The 13,669-nt window shown below is 36.2% G+C and overlaps 1 protein-coding gene across 1 annotated transcript; it reads left to right on the top strand.

Annotated features, from left to right (window-relative positions):
• The first annotated feature begins 3,834 nt into the window (after window positions 1–3,834).
• LOC128047924 (NKG2-A/NKG2-B type II integral membrane protein-like) lies at window positions 3,835–8,353 on the top strand. Its single transcript, XM_052640348.1, has 6 exons — window positions 3,835–4,021; window positions 4,408–4,506; window positions 4,997–5,050; window positions 5,576–5,727; window positions 7,813–7,913; window positions 8,236–8,353. The coding sequence occupies exons 1-6, from the start codon at window positions 3,835–3,837 to the stop codon at window positions 8,351–8,353; spliced, it is 711 nt and encodes a 236-aa protein (XP_052496308.1).
• Window positions 8,354–13,669: the final 5,316 nt, after the last annotated feature.

Here is a 13,669-nt window from a genome sequence, read left to right as displayed (position 1 = left end):
GATGCCATTCAGCCATCTGATCCTCTGTCATCCCCTTTTCCCCCTGCCCCCAATCCCTCCCAGCATCAGAGTCTTTTCCAATGAGTCAACTCTTCGCATCAGGTGGCCAAAATATTGGAGCTTCAGCTTCAGCATCATTCCTACCAATGAATATTCAGGACTTTTCCTTTAGGATGGACTGATTGGATCTCCTTGCTGTCCAAGGGACTCTCAAGAGTCTTCTCCAACAGCACAGTTCAAAAGCATCAATTCTTTGGCTCTCAGCTTTCTTTATAGTCCAAATCTCACATCCCTACAGGACTCCTGGAAAAACCATACCTTTGACTAGATGGACCTTTGTTGGCAAAGTAATGTCTCTGCTTTTTAATATGCTTTCTAGGTTGGTCATAACTTTCCTTCCAAGGAGCAAGTGGCTTTTAATTTCATGGCTGCAGTCACCATCTGCAGTGATTTTGGAGCCTCCCTCCCAAAAAAAATCTGTCACTGTTTCCTTTGTTTCCCCATCTGTTTGCCATGAAGTGATGGGACCAGATGCCATGATCTTAGTTTTCTGAATGTTGAGCTTTAAGCCAACTTTTTCACTCTCCTCTTTCACTTTCATCAAGAGACTCTTTAGTTCTTCAATTTCTGCCGTAAGTGTGGTATCATCTGCATATCTGAGGTTATTGATATTTCTCCCGGCATTCTTGATTCCAGCTTGTACTTCATCCAGCCCAGCATTTCCCATGATGTACTCTGTATATAAGTTAAATAAGTAGGGTGACAATATACAGCCTGACATATTCCTTTCCTGATTTGGAACCAGTGTGTTTTTCCATGTCCAGTTCTAAATGCAGCTTCTTGACCTGCATATAGATTTCTCAGGAGGCAGGTCAGGTGGTCTGGTATTCCCATCTCTTTCTGAATATTCCACAGTTTGTTGTGATCCACACAGCCAAAGGCTTTGGCATAGTCAATAAAGCAGAAGTAAATGCTTTTCTGGAGGTTTCTTGCTTTTTTGATGATCCAATGGATGTTAGAAACTTAATCTCTGCTTCCTCTGCCTTTCCTAAATCCAGCTTGAACATCTGGAAGTTCTCGGTTCATGTACTGTTGAAGCCCGGCTTGGAGAATTTTGAGCATTACTTTGCTAGCAAGTGAGATGAGTGCAATTGTGCAGTAGTTTGAACAGTGCTTGGCATTGCCTTTCTTTGGAATTAGAATGAAAACTGACCTTTTCTAGTTCTGTGGCCACTGCTGAGTTTTCCAAATTTCCTGGCATATTGAGGGCAGCACTTTCACAGCATCATCTTTCAGGATTTGAAATAGCTTACCTGGAATTCCATCACCTCCACTAGCTTTGTTCGTAGTGATGCTTCCTAAGGCCCACTTGACTTCACATTCCAAGATGTCTGGCTCTAGGCAAGTGATCTGGGTTCTTATCTGGGTCATGAAGATCTTTTTTGTATAGTTCTTCTGTGTATTCTTGCCACCTCTTCTTAATATCTTCTGCTTCTGTTAGGCCCATACCAATTCATCTTTGCATGAAATTTTCCCTCGGTACCTCTGATCTTCTTGAAGAGATCTCTACTTTTCCCATTCTATTGTTTTCCTCTACTCTTTGCACTGGTCACTGAGGAAGGCTTTCTTATCTCTCCTTGCTATTCTTTGGAACTCTGCATTTAGATGAATATATCTTTCCTTTTCTCCTTTGCCCTTATTTTTTTAATATAAATTTATTTATTTTGATTGGAGGTTAATTACTTTACAATATTGTATTGGTTTTGCCCTACATCAACGTGAATCCGCCACAGGTATACATAATTGGAACCCAAAGTCTCCTATTTTCTGGAGGTGTGTGATAAGCTAAACTCTCTTCAACTAGCCTAACTGTGAGGATTTCCTGTTCAAACCTGAAGTGACACACTGATGACAAATCAATATTTTCCATTTTAGCTTCACTCTGAGGCATCACAGGGCAGCCTGTGAAGCTCACAGACGTTACTTATTCTTGTCTGGGTTTTAAGTTTTTAAATTTCTCCTTTTGTTACCAGCTATAGCAGGTCTCTTTTTAGAGAGTAACCTGATCTGCACACTAAAGGATGCACAACTTCCTGGCCAACAGAAGGTATGTGTCCCTCCTCTCCTGTCTCTCTACTAGACCGTCTCACTTAGTGGGGACTAGCAATTGTTAGAGGTGATGCAACTGAGGTATAGTAAATATACAACAAAATCAAAGTAGAACATTGGGTTTTTTTAAAATAATTTGGTATAAAAATAACCATAAAAAAACAAATATTGGGTGATTTCTCCAAGTATTCAAATTATTGTCTGTAGAATGCTAGTCAAGTGAATACACACGTGCATATTTGGGTGTGTATATAATATTAAGTGAAATTTATTGACCTCATGATAGGGAACAATTAGTTTTGAATTTTATAATCAGTAGATGGTAAGCTTTTTGTATAATAATATGTTTATACATATTTTGCTCAACATCTATAAACATTCTTGGAAAGGAATTCATTACATAGCAAAAGGCCAAACATAATTCCTTCTATATGTATTAGATTGAATAAAACAACCCTAATTTTTTAATAAAATTAAAGATGAAGTAACTTCTTAAAGGCTAATTTAAGCTTAATTGTCATAATTAAAGTATTTTAAAAAATCAAACATTGCATAAATTATATGTTATACTAACACATATAAAGGCTGATATAAATCAGAAATAGTACCATAGAAATGATGACTAAGATAATAATTAAAACTGATAATTACTGAGAACTTATAAATTCCAGGTTGAGTGCTCAGTGTTACACACATTCTATATTGCATAAACTAATTTCCATTTTATATTAATAATATAGATTACCAGATAGTAAATAACTTTTTGAAGGTCACATTTTATAAATTTCAGTCATAATTAATTTCCAGATATTTCTGACTACTGCATCAATTGTCTGAATTATTAAATTATGTTATCTGGATTTTTTATAAGTAATTACCATCACTTATACAGCTATAATGACCTTTACTAACTTTGACATCTATCTGATCTTTCTGGAAGTTTGAACCAACAGTGTTCTTCCATAAATGACCTATACATGTTTATCATTTTGTGGGTTCAGATATTAGCCATTAAATCAATTATCAACTACTTGTGTAAAATAAGTATTTTTTAGTATTTCCTATCGTTTTATGTTTCATATTACTTTGTTATATATGTTTAATGGGCCATGTAACATTTTCCAATATATGAAGCATTTCCTCAGTTTTTAATGCTTTCTCAGAACTCCTCAACCATTTGAAATAAAGACCATTTGTTATCCCTTTTCATCAATAAATGTAAGTCACCAAATAATGTAGTTTAGTGTAGGAAATTATTGTATATGTCAACATTACTCTCTCCTCATCTTTAAAGAACTGTTTTTAACCATTATTAAATTTCAAAATTATCACAAATATGGGTGAATCTCTCTTGTTAACAGAACATTTTAATTTTAACACACGCACTATGATGGTTTTAAAATATTTCCATGGAATCTGACTTAATAAGGATATTATTGTTCATGAACTTCTTTATACCTCCCTAATTTATTGCTTTTCATTGTTTCAATCAATAATATATGTGTCAAATATAGAATATCTTTTTCAAAAAAGCATTCTATCGTAAAAAAAAACTTGTTTAAAGTTCTAAGAAATTTAGAACCAGGCTTTAAGTTTGTTCAGCTGCAAAGTGAGCGCTAAGCTCTTTGCCCCGCCTGTGTCATTATACCAGGGTTCTTATCTCACATACACCACTCAACCTCAGTTCACTTAAAGCAGAGTCCTTGGTCTCACTCTGCTGCAGAGATGAATAACCAAGGAGTAACCTATGCAGAACTGAAGGGAGTCAAGAACTCAAAGAGGCAGAAAATAAAATCTAAGGTTTCTAAAAGTTCCATTTCAATGACTGAGCAGGAATTAACATATGTAGAATTAAATCTTCAAAATGCTTCTCAGAATCTTCATGGGAACGACGAGAATTACCACTCCAAAGGTAAACGCTTACTAGACACACAGTGGAACTGTTCCAGGATGTGCAGTGGGGGTGCAGAGGTGTGGAGAAAGAGTAGGGGATAAGCTCACATGTTTTTCACTTCAAGGAACAGAACTGAAAGCTGGATATGGGATTCTGATGTGAAATCGGAGGACTACTTTTATTCTGGCATTACTATCATTTGAAATCTTTGATCAACAACTCATGTCGTCTTATATTTGCTGAAAATGCAATGGTATATTCTGAGAGAAAGACTACAGTGGTCAAAATGGGTTGGGGTCCAAGTTTATATCCATAACTCTGTGTGCGTGTGGGTTCTTGTGGATGTAAATGCTAAGCAACTGTCCCTATCACTCCTTTCTCAGTTTCCTTTTCTGTCCCTGCAGATTCACCATCACCTCCAGAGAAGTTCATTGCTGGGATCCTGGGAATCATCTGCTTTGTCTTGATGTCCACTGTGTTGACAGTGATCATTGTTACTCCCTGTAAGTACATTTTTGAAAAACTGTAAGGGACCTTATCACTTTACTGATGGTCAGTGCTGCTAAACATTTCATAATATTATAGAATGTGTCTATCATTAAAATACATGCATTTAGAATAAATGCAGTATGTTATATCTAATTTGTCAGAAATATACAACACAGGAGAATTACAGAGAGCATGCATATGTATATTCTGATTTCATAACTCAAAAGCATGCTTTAGGAGATTTAAAGATCTTAATGAGAAATACAAATTAATTCTTGAGATTGGTTAAAGCAAATACTGTAAGACGTGGTGAAGTTTGTTCCGTTAGGTTTTTGAAATATTTTTTCCATCATGTCTTCATTACCTAATTAATTTTTCTTGCTAAATCAGTTTTATTTCAGATTACTCTAATTTTAAACAATAAACTGAATTCTCAAGCTTATAAACTAAAATCATTATAATTTATTTAAAGCAATATTAACTTTTTAATGATTAATTTTGTAGCTACTGTAATACAGGAACAGAATTACTCCTCTCTCACAACAAGGCTCCAGAAAGGTACATAATGATTTTCAAAGTTCTGATATGAATACAGTTCATTTTTGTCTCTATCTAAGGCTAGTGAAAATAAGAATAGACTTGGGGATAGAACATCATTTATAAAATCAGGCAATAAACATTCATAAATGAATGATTATAGGAGAGTGCTCCTCCTATGCAATAATATGCTCACCATATCCATTGTTGGCAATTGGCTCTAATTTCCTCCTGCTATAATATGAAAAGAGACAAATAATTTTGCTATTCTAAAATAGAAGTTTCATTTCTTGATTTTCAGGACATGTAAAGAGGAGATATATCTATGTGTTTGCTTTATATGGGGACATATATTAAAGACAGACCCTCTCTATGAATGCATGAATGAGATTTGTTTTACATGTGCCAGCCTTGAGGTTGCATAGATATGTTATTTTATATGTGTGTGTATGCACACATATGTCTACCTCTATGCATATGTGTAAGTTAATTTTTATTTTTCAAATTCAAACTGTTTTTGAATAGTAATTCATAATCTTTCCTCAGAATATCATTGTGGTCATTGCCCAAAAGACTGGCTTACATATTCCAACAATTGCTATTATACTAGTCTGGAAAAAAAATCATGGAATGAGAGCTTGATATCCTGTGCTACTAAGAATTCTACTCTGCTTTATATAGATAATGAAGAGGAAATGGTAAGATATTCAATGTTTCCAACACTTTGCTGAAGGCTTGATTTAGTCAACATTATATTTGTTAGGATTCACTTGTGCTTTTGTACATATTTGTAGCTTGTTTATTTTAAGGTCTGCTAGTATTCCATTAAACAATGGAATGCAACTTTATGATACTTTATTTACATTTTTATACCATTCATGCATGTGTGGTAACTTCTGGTTCTTGCTTTTCATAGAAAACCATGCTTGTACAAATGCTATTAAATTCTAAATTACATTGTGCTACCTAATTTTACAATACATCAAGGAAAATAAACATGATTTTGCCTATAGAATTATGTAATTGCACATCAGATCATGGAATAGAAGTTTCAACTTCCCAGCAGCCCCACCCCTCTCTAATACCTTATCACTTCTCCACCTCCTAATTTACTCACTGTCCTGACTTTTGATATTATAGAATCTCTTTGCTTGCTTTTGAATCATATCCATGGAATCCCGTGTTCGTGCTTAGTCATTCAATCGTGTCTGACTCTTTGCAACCTCATTAACTTCAGCCTGTAAGGCTCCCGTGGCCACGGAATTTTCCAGGCAAGAATACTGAAGTGGGTTGCCATTTTCTACTCCAGGACATGGTATCATACAGGTTGTCCCTGTCTCATCACTGCCACATGATATTTTGCAGTTCCTCCAAATGTTTGCATTTATGTGATGTTTGTAAATTTCCACAGCTCATTGTGTGCATTCAACATTTATGATCCATTCTTTCCAATGCCTCTGGGTGGAGATGGAGTCTTACACCCTCAGGGATAAAGAGGCTTCCTAGCTTCAGTAGTTTTAGTCAAGACATCTGCTTTGCTGGTCCCACCCCCACCCCTACCCCTATCACCCAACACTAGTGTTTCTCAGTGGAGGAAACAGAGGCAATTTCTCTCACTGCTCCTTGTTAGTTAAGTGTCCTGAGAGATCACCTTATAAGGCTTACGTGGTGTTGCCCACACAATTCTCTCAACACAGAGAAGGAATGGCTTACCTGTGCCACCCTCAACAGCTAGGTTAGCTATTGAGTGTTTGGGAAGTAAGAGGCCGAGGTCACTTTCACCTGGTTGGTGGGGAGCTACAAGATGCCCCTAATTATCATTCCCTCGCCTCCCACCTTGTTCTCTCATCACGGAGAAGTGATTAACGATTACAGAGGAGTGGGGCTGCTGGGAAGTCTCAGGCCACATCACCCTTCCATTTCCACCTTTCAGAGTTCTCCTTTCTCATGTCTTTCATTAGTTCCCATGTTTACAGTTGACCTTAGCAGGGAGGAGCAGAGAGAAATGAGTCTCTGACCCCTTGTCTGGTCCACTGGATTCCACCAATACAGAAACAGATGGCTTTGGGGTTTATCTAGTCAAAGAATGGTGTCAGGCTCAGAAAACCAAATCTTCGGCTCTCATGTCCCTTATTTTCTCAATTTCATTTCCTCAATTTCCCTCTAAAATTGAAATTCTGAGAAACATATAATAGTAGAGAAATCCATTGATATTGTCACAATATCCAGAAAAATGTATGTCATGGAATCTATAGACTTATTTAAAGCCTTGCTATGTTAGTTTTGACATGAGGAAAAATGAAATTATATGAATCAGAATTTTCTTCATTGCACATATTCAATTACTCCACCTTCTTATCCCTGAGGCTTAATGATAGATGTAGTTCACAGCTGTAAGGATCCCCAAGTTGTTATGCAAGGTGTTTTCTTTTGTACGATCTCTACAACTAATTCATGTCTTTGTAAATATTCCCTTCATTAAATGGCTGTCAAAAAAAAAGGGATTTTCCTTATTAACATTAGAACACAGTGAAACTGATAAGTATAAATGCTGAGTTGATGTTCAATCAAAAGTACAGATATTTCTTAATATTTATGGCACTATTAAAACTTCAAACTTTCAACTCTTATGTTTTTTAGTGTTAGATTAGAATCTAACATGCTCAATTTGTTCAAAGAATGAAAGATGCTATGAAAGAACACATCTTTTGACTTGCATTTTAAAAATTAACAAAAACATTTCATAATGACTATTTAAGTGAAAATTCTTTACTTTGGGCTAGGAATTTCTGATGTCCCTATCACTTATATCGTGGATTCAAGTCTCTCGTGCAGGCCGCGGTCATCCTTGGATGTGGCTAAATGGTTCAACTTGCAAACTACAGTAAGTTTGTAAAAAGAATGCTATATAGAGGAGGAAAAATACCAACAAAGAAATATTTTTAAAATAATACAAATACATTTGTTTTAGTCAAATTATAGGAAGCTGAAGGAAGATATTGAAAGTTAATAAAATGTTAATACCAATGTTGAAAAATAAGCTACTCTGTAGCCCAATTTCTGAGTAACAAGCTCTTACTGAAATTTTATTAAAGACTATATTACCCATTTTCAAACTATCTTGTATTACAGTTACATGGAAAATGCTATTGTTTCCTGAGTTGTCTTCATAGAATATAACAGAATTATGCATTTTTCCATAACAGGATAACAGACTATTTACCTGGTGAACAAAACTGTGCTGTACAATCTGAATGGGGCATAAAAGCAGAAGACTGTCAGTTTCCAAATGCATATCATTGCAAGCACAAGCTTGAGAATTAAAACATGAGTTTGGATGCTGTTGGGTAACTTGACCTTTTATGAAATGGAAATAATATTCTGACTGCATACATTTTAAAATGAATTTTATTTTTTTGTCTGATAATGAAAGTTTTTCAAAAACAGTTGAAATATAATTGTGTGTGCTCATTCGTTCAGTTGTGTCTGACTCTTTGAGACCCCATGGACTATAGGCTGTCAGGCTTCTCTGTCCAAGGAATTCTCCAGTCAAGAATACTGGAGTGGTTCTATTCCCAGATTTTTAAGGAATTTCTACACTGTTCTCCATAGTGGCTGTACCAGTTTGCATTCCCATCAGCAGTGTAAGAGGGTTTCCTTTTTCTCCACACCCTCTCCAGCTACTGTTGTTTGTCGACTTCTTTATGGTGGCCATTCTGACCGGCAGAGACGATACCTCATTGTGTTTTTAATTTGCATTTCTCTAGTAATGAGTGATGTTGTGATATGAGAAAGCTACATATCTTTTCGTGTGTCTTATTAGCCCTCTGTATATCTTCTTTGGAGAAATGTCTCTTTAGTTCTTTGGCCCACTTTTTGATTGGGTTGTTCATTTTTCTGGTATTGAGCTGCACGAACTGCTTGTATATTTCGGCGCTTGATTCTTTGTCAGTTGTTTCATTCGCTGTTATTATCCTCCATTCTGAAGGCTGCCTTTCCACCTGGCTTATAGTTTCCTTCGTTGTGCAAAAGCTTTTAAGTTTAACCAGGTCTCATTTGTATTTTTGTTTTTATTTCCATTTCTCTGCAAGGTGGGTCATAGAGGATCTCGCTGTGATTTATATCAGAGGGTGTTATGCCTCTGTTTTCCTCTAAGAGTTGTAATAGTCTCTGGTGTTACATTTAGAACTTTAATCCATTTTGAGTTTATTTTTGTTTATGGTGTTAGAAAGTGTTCTAGTTTCATTCTTTTGCATATGGTTGACTGGTTTTCCCAGCACTTGAATCAGTTCTAATGAGGTGCCTGAAACTGGAGCCTATTATACACAGGGAACCAAGTCAGAAAGAGAACCATCAATACACTATATTAATGCAAATATGGACTTTAGAAAGAAGGTAACAGCGATCCTATACGCAAGGCAACAAAAGAGACACAGATGTAAAGAACAGGCTTTTGGAGTATGAGGGAGAAGGCGAGGGTGGGATGATTTGAGAGAATAGCATTGAAACGTGTATATTACCATACATAAAAGAGATGACCAGTGCAAGTTGGATGCATGAAGCAGGACACTCAGAGCTGGTGCTCTGAAACAACCCAAGGGATGGAGGAGGGAGGAAGGTGAGAGCGGGGTTCTGAATGGGGGAACACATGCATACCCATGGCTGATTCATGTCGATGTATGAGAAAAATACCACAATATTTTAAAGTAATTATCCTCCAATTAAAATAAATTAATTTTTAAAAAAGACTACTGGAGTAGACTATCATTTCATATTCCCTGGAGGATCTTCCTGACCCAGGGATCAAAACCTCATCTCCTGCACTGGCAGGCAGTTTCTTTACCACTAGTGCCACCTGGAAAACCCCATTGAAATATCATACACATCCAAAAATATAGGTATCATTCTTTTGTGTCTCACTTTTTTTGCTCAACAGTATGTTTATGGCATTCAAACTTCTAAGAGATTGCATATTGTGTGAGACCATTTCCATGTAATATCAAATATAGGAGTAGAGACACCAAAAGTAGATTAGTGATTACTAAGGGTTCTGAAGAGATGGAATAGGAAAAGACCGCAAATTGATTAGTGATGAATGCTCTCTAGAGTTTGATAGTAGTGATGGTCGTAAACTGTGAATAATTTTAAAATCATGGATCTATATATTTTAAATGGATAAATTTTATGCTCTGTAAATTACACTCAATAAAGTTTAAAAAAAAAACTGCTTTGGGACTGCATTTAATCTTTACAATAATTTCTGAAGATAATCATCTTACAATATTGACTCTTCCAGGCAATATCATGCTTTATCCTTTCAATCAACTGGGTTTTCTTTAAATTCTCCCTATTTTATTGATCAATTTTTATTTATTATTTATTTGCATGACACTGTTCAGCATTTGGTACCTTGATTCAGTGACCAGGGATCGAATGCCCACTCCCTGCACCTGGAAGCAAGTAATCCGAACCACTGGACCACCAGCGAAATCCCCCTATAATATTTAATAGTTTCCAACATTGAAATTTCACACAAATATGGACATTTCATAGCCATGCTTTTGTAAATAGCATTTTTGTTTTTAAATTTGTAGTAATTATTGCTGCTGCAAATAGAATTGTGCCCGATGGCTTCTCTGATTATGTGTATTAATTTTATCATTTCAAATATATATTCCTCTGGATTGTTTATGTAAATAGATACTGCATCTCTGAATAATCATGTTTTATTTCTTCCCTCCAGGTGCAATAACTTTTTCATGTATTTCTCTTCTTTTTTTTTTTCTTGTTTTTGACTTATTTTTACCCAATTGGCTTTTATTTCCAATGTTGAACAGATGATACAGAAAAGGTCTTATAAGTATCTTTCCTATACTGGGGGAAAATATTTCAATATTTCATGCTCAAATATGAGGTGTTTCTAAGGTTTTTTCATATACCTTTCTAACATGAAAGCAATTCCATAGTATTCATAATTTTCTTATAGGTTTTGTATGCAATCAGTCATGTTACCATTTTACTATTTTTCTTTCAATGGAATGAGAAAATTTTTAAATGCTTTTGAAATATCTCTTTCCTTCAAATGTTGACCAATTATGCATTCCTGAAATGAAACCACAAAAATCATTCTGTATTTTCTTCCTTTGAAAAATCACTGCATATATCATATCTAGATTAAGATGATTTTCTTCATCCATTATCACAGAGTTTGGGCTGAGTCCATTAATATTATATAACTTGACAGGTTTTGTTATCAAGGCTCTATGGAAGCCTCTGTTTTATGGTGAAAGACCTGGCATAGTTTTAAGTGTTATTATTCACTACTGTTACCATTAGGGCTCCTAGAATTTTTTGTAGGAACATTTATACAGTGAACTTAATATATTTAATACATGTTAAGCTTATACAGGTTTATAGTTGTTGTACTACACTTGGTAATTTGCATTTTCTAGACATTCTATTTCCTATGGACTGTAAAAAGTTTTTATAATACAGCTTTATTGTCTGTTTAACATCCATTAAAAACATAATGGTTTTGTCATGTTTCAGTTCAGTTCAGTCACTCAGTCATGTCCGACTCTGCAACCCCATAGACTGGACAGAGCTTGCTCAAACTCATGTCCATCGACTCGGTGACGCCATCCAACCATCTCATCCTCTGTTGTGCCCTTCTCCTCCTGCCTTCAATCTTTCCCAGCATCAGGGTCTTTTCCAATGAGTCGTTCCTCCAATCGGGTGGCCAAAGTATTGGAGTTTCAGCTGCAGCATCAGTCCTTCCAATGAATATTCAGGATTGATTTTCCCCAGGATGGACAGGTTTGATCTCCTCCCAGTCCAAGGGACTCTCAAGAATCTTCTCTATCACCACAGTTCAAAAGCATCAATTCTTCAGTGCTCAGCTTTCTATATGGTCCAACTCTCACATCCATACATGACTACTGAAAAACCAAGCTTTGACTAGACGGACCTTAAAGTAATGTCTCTGATTTTAATATGCTGTCTAGTTTGGTCATAGCTTTCCTTCCAAGGAACAATCGTCTTTCAATTTCATGGCTGCAGTCAAATCTGCAATTTTGGAGTCCAAAAAAATAAAGTCTCTCACTGTTTCCATTATTTCCCCATTTTTTTTGCCATAAACTAATGGGACTGGATACCATGATCTTCGCTTTTTGAATGTTAAGTTTTAAGCCAGCTTTATCACTCTCCTCTTTCATTTTCATCAAGAGGCTCTTTAGTTCTTCACTTTCTGCCATAAGGGTGGTATCATCTGCATATCTGAGGTTATTGATATTTCCTCCAGCAATCTTGATTCCAGCTGTGCTTCATCCAGCCTGTCATTTCGCATGATGTGCTCTGCATGGAAGTTAAATAGTGTGACAATATACAGCCTTGACATAGTCCTTTCCTGCTGGGGTCCAGCCCCCGCAAGATCCAGGGGAACCTGAAGGAAAAACGGCATCGGCGGATGATTTAGAGAGAGAGATAAGGAAAGAATATTATAGATGAGAAAACAGAGGAGAGAAAGAGGCTGATATTGCTTGGTTTACATAGAAAGCCAATAAAACTTCGAGACAAGAAGTTTGCCCTGTTCACGGAGGCCACAGGTGCCTTCCTGGTCTCCTGAGGGAGTGAAGACGCAGAACATCCTTCCGTTCAGGTCTTAGAAACCTGGGCAAATAAGTGGACACAGAGAGCCTCCATGCTTCCAAGAGATCAGCCTGAAAAAGAAAGTAAGAGAGAAAAAAAGAGAAAAAAGAAAAACACGGGGTGACCAAGCTTCTTCAAGCGAGGCCCATTGTTTTTATTTTCAAAAGGGTCTTTTATACCTTTACTTGTACATAGAGGGAAATGAAAGATGCAAAGTCATACAGAGTCAGCCCAAACATTACATCTGTTTTGTCTTTATCGAAATCAGGATTTTTTCTGCAAACCTTCCCCATAAACAATATTGTGTACATTATCTTCTGGCCTTGGAGGCCTGTGAACATTTTATGACCCTCTTTTGATAAAAGCTTCTCAACCAGAAAACTTATTTTCCCTTGAAATGTTTTTTCTTATATTTCTAATCTACGTCAGCCTCCAGTCTATACGTCAGTATTAAACAGAGTTACATTCTCACAAAGCAAAGGTGCAGTGAGTTACAAGAAAGAACCAATTAGCTCAAAAGTCTGATGTGGTTAATTCTAAGGCTACACTTGTTTTTCTTACTTTCTAACTATGTTAACTAATGCACTCCCGGGTGCAGAGTGGGTAAGAGATATGGGAACTTAGCAACAAGCATTGGCCCAATAATGAAATCCTATGCCAAGCAGTACAAAAATAACTTTTAACTCTTTGAAAGGCTCTATATTTTAGGCTTTCTGTGCCTCTCACAGTTGGGAGGCTGTAAATAATCACATGTGTAGCTGCAAGAGTCTGGATATATCTGCCAAGCAAGCTAAAATGCTAACAGAGGCGTTTTGATTGGAAATATTCTTCTCATGTCCAGAAGACTTATTAGCTATAGCCCTAAGTTGATTTTCTCCAGAGAAAGGTGGTCAGGAATAGCCCCCTGTTAATGTCAGAGGAGTTGGTGAAAGTCATGAAATAGTAAAACAGACAGATTCTGGTTTTGGGGTAGATGTTCAAGAAAGCCTAGGT

This window comes from Budorcas taxicolor, chromosome 5 (genome assembly GCF_023091745.1).
Source record: "Budorcas taxicolor isolate Tak-1 chromosome 5, Takin1.1, whole genome shotgun sequence".
NCBI classification, from domain to species: domain Eukaryota; kingdom Metazoa; phylum Chordata; class Mammalia; order Artiodactyla; family Bovidae; genus Budorcas; species Budorcas taxicolor.
This window is presented reverse-complemented; position numbering and strand designations above follow the sequence as displayed.

What these genes read in the sequence shown, in the direction of transcription:
- LOC128047924 (XM_052640348.1), top strand. Translation starts at nt 3,835, where the DNA reads ATGAATAACCAAGGAGTAACCTATGCAGAACTGAAGGGAGTCAAGAAC. An exon ending in AGTGATCATTGTTACTCCCT is followed by an intron (nt 4,507 to 4,996) that starts GTAAGTACATTT and finishes TTAATTTTGTAG; the next exon opens with CTACTGTAATACAGGAACAG. An exon ending in GGTTCAACTTGCAAACTACA is followed by an intron (nt 7,914 to 8,235) that starts GTAAGTTTGTAA and finishes TTTCCATAACAG; the next exon opens with GATAACAGACTATTTACCTG.